Raw genomic sequence first — 3,023 nt, 5'->3', positions numbered from 1 at the left:
TTCGTTCGTTTCTTTGGTGTACCTTCCTCTGTTTTTTCAAAAGTGAATAATTATAATCAAACAAGTACCTAGTTCCCATCTAGATTGTAATCAATCAATGCGTACCATTTGTTGCGTTATCTTAATCGCACATTAGTTGCGAAACAAGCACAACAATTTCATCAGTCTCGATTCATTGTCTTCTTATTCATTGTACCGGAAAAAAGCGAAAACCGGTATTTCATTCATCCCTACACATACCGTTAGTTGAGGTAATATTGGTCAATTTTCATAAGCAATCTGTCCACATTGAAAAATATTCTGGCATTGGAAACCAAAAGTAACGTTGATGATGAAAGCTTTTGAAGTTTACTTATAATTCTGACATTAAGTCTCATTCCTAATCAAAATTAATATCATTAAGTCAGTACTAAAATGGCTTTAAAATTGGTAGTTCACATAGAAATATTTTAAAAAAATCTTCAAACTCACTTGAATTCACGGTAGCACCATTGAATGAGCATGAGCAAATTTCTGGGAGATAAAATTCACGGTCACAATCAGCAATAAAAAACGCCGCATTGGGTGCCAACAGTTAGCGTCGGTGATATTACGGTTATGAGTGCCTTCTAATAACATTCGCGAATTGCCTGTTGAAGCGCTCTGTGGGGCAATAGTTTTCCTCAGGTATCCGGCCAATAATAGCTAGAACCATGCTGAATTGTAACTGGATCGATGGCAATCTTTTGCTTAGCATTTTGAAGGCAGATCATGAATCCGGAGCGAATCAGATCCAAATTGTTGACTTCAAAGTGGAAGCAGCTACCAAAAAGGGTGATAACTACGCCAGTGAGATGTACAGGGCCGTTATAGAGTTCGAAAAGGATGGGAAGTTCAAGATGTGCAGACGTATTTTGAAGGTAAGTTTGTTGGTTTAAAAAGCTGTTATGATATCTTACGCATAAAGTCTACTGCAGGTTATCCCATCTGGAGAAATTCAACGGATGATCATGGAAAAGAACAGTATTTTTCCCAGAGAAATAGCTGTTTACAGAGATATCCTACCAAGAATCCACAGTTTGCTGGAAAGCATAGGGGACCACTCATTAATCTCTCCAAAGTGTATCTTCACGACGGATGATCCAAAAACCATGTTGGTCTTTGAGGACATCAAAGATTCGGGATTCCAGATGGTAGATCGTAAGCTAGGCCTGGATTTGGAGCATTCCAAATTGGTCATAAGTAAACTGGCAAAGTTGCACGCATGTTCGGCGGTCATCTACCAATCAGATCCCGTTTTGATGGATCCGGTGCTGGAAGGTGCAATTTCTACAAACCCTGACAGACAGGACTTTTTGGAGTTTTACAGAATGTGCTCCCGCCAAGTTGTGCAACTTGTAAAAAGCTGGAACGATCCTTCGTACGACCATCTGCTGGAAAGGTTAGAAAACCTTCAAAAGACTATCATAAGCAAAGGAGTACAGGTTTATACTCGAGATGATTCCTGTTTCAACGTGTTGAACCATGATGACGTTTGGACCAACAATATGATGTTTAAATACGGCGAAAAGTCCGTTGAGGATGTCCTACTGTTTGATTATCAACTAGCCTATTACGGATCACCGGGGGTGGATTTAAACTATTTCCTCCATGCAGCCGTTCAAGAGGAAGTTCGCGAAAATAACTGGCTGGAATTAATAAGGGTAAGTGATGATACATCTAAAACCAATTTCTAATATAACCCTTCATTCATCAAATTAGGATTACCACGACATTTTGAAATCAACCTTGAAAAAACTGGAATACACCGGAAAAATGCCAACGCTGGAAGACATTCATGTGGAGATCGTACGGAAAGGATTTCACAGTAAGTTGTCCGGCTCTCAGCTGACGAGCACGTGAATCAGTTAGTGCCACTTCCAAATGCTCTGTAAACTCAACTGCCAGCTGAGCGGTTTTGTTTATGCCCCTTATCACGCCCGGCAAGCTCTTGATAAGATAATTGGCTCTGCCGTAGATATCATTGTCATCGTCACTTAGTCTCTCTCTCTCTATGTGTTTCTATTTTTAGGGGTGAATGCTGTGTTCTGCCTATTGCCAATTGCGTTTATGGAGCGGACAGAAAATGCCGAGATGGACGTGTTTCTACAGGAAAGCGAAGCCGGCAGAGCGTTCAGAAAGCAGATATTCTCCAATCCACGCTTGGAGGGAATTCTGAAGCGGGCGTTGGTCAAATACAATCAATTAGGTTATTTCGATTGATGGCAGTGCAATACAAACACGAATTCAAAGAGTAGTATGGTTTGAATGCGATTCGTCAAACTAGAATGTACCTATGTACAAGACAACTATCAAACAATAATTTTCAGGGCGCAGTGATGAAAATTTGTAAGGATAAAATTACTATAAGTTTGAATGCAATCAACAATCCAGTGTTTTATCAATAAAAGTGTTGAATAAAGTTATTCCACATTAAGATTTTTAGAGATATACTGTGCGTACAGCATGACATCATATCTTTAAAACTGGGATAATGACAGGTACGAATAACAACGAACAGCTTATATGAATAACATTGTTGAATTACTCAAAAAGTTTCAAAAACCCAAATTGACTGACCTATGCTGAAAATTTTCGAAATAATAAATAATACAAACTTGTTCATCCTCCTGAAGCGTAAAGAAGCAAACATAAACGTAGCCAGGGGGTAAAAAAGAGAGAAAAAACTCCTTTCCTGCTTGAAATTACGTTTGGGACAGGGCATATTCCTCAGTTAGGTATTCTATGAAAAGTTCCACAGTTATCATCAGTGAATTTTGATTGTCAAAGTTGCCATTTTGGATTCCTATATTGTTTGGCAAGCACGGTGATTTTTATGTGACTGTCTCAAGAAACACGGAAGTTTTAAAGTTCAACGCATCCTGCTTCATTCTATAGTTCAAGAATAAAAATAACAGCTTTTGCCGGGCTGATTGAACGGCGGAAGCAGCGTTTAGACGAACGCTTGAATGGTGCTGAAATTGCAGAAATTGAGGATAATGTCA

The 3,023-nt window shown here is 39.1% G+C and overlaps 1 protein-coding gene across 1 annotated transcript; it reads left to right on the top strand.

Annotated features, from left to right (window-relative positions):
- The first annotated feature begins 568 nt into the window (after positions 1–568).
- On the top strand, positions 569–2,455 carry LOC5564429. Its single transcript, XM_021849163.1, has 4 exons — positions 569–899; positions 957–1,682; positions 1,741–1,846; positions 2,051–2,455. Exons 1-4 carry the CDS (start codon positions 693–695, stop codon positions 2,239–2,241), a joined length of 1,230 nt encoding a protein of 409 aa, XP_021704855.1. The 5' UTR covers positions 569–692; the 3' UTR covers positions 2,242–2,455.
- Positions 2,456–3,023: the final 568 nt, after the last annotated feature.

The sequence above is a fragment of the Aedes aegypti genome, chromosome 3 (genome assembly GCF_002204515.2).
Source record: "Aedes aegypti strain LVP_AGWG chromosome 3, AaegL5.0 Primary Assembly, whole genome shotgun sequence".
Taxonomy (NCBI): Eukaryota; Metazoa; Arthropoda; class Insecta; order Diptera; family Culicidae; genus Aedes; species Aedes aegypti.
Note: the sequence above shows the minus strand (reverse complement) of the source record. Positions and strands in the feature narration are given on the sequence as shown.

Excerpts from the sequence above, each read along its gene's own strand:
- LOC5564429 (XM_021849163.1), top strand. The coding sequence starts at position 693 with ATGCTGAATTGTAACTGGATCGATGGCAATCTTTTGCTTAGCATTTTG. Across the intron at positions 900-956 it reads TGTGCAGACGTATTTTGAAG|GTTATCCCATCTGGAGAAAT; the intron begins GTAAGTTTGTTG and ends AGTCTACTGCAG. Across the intron at positions 1,847-2,050 it reads CGTACGGAAAGGATTTCACA|GGGTGAATGCTGTGTTCTGC; the intron begins GTAAGTTGTCCG and ends TTCTATTTTTAG.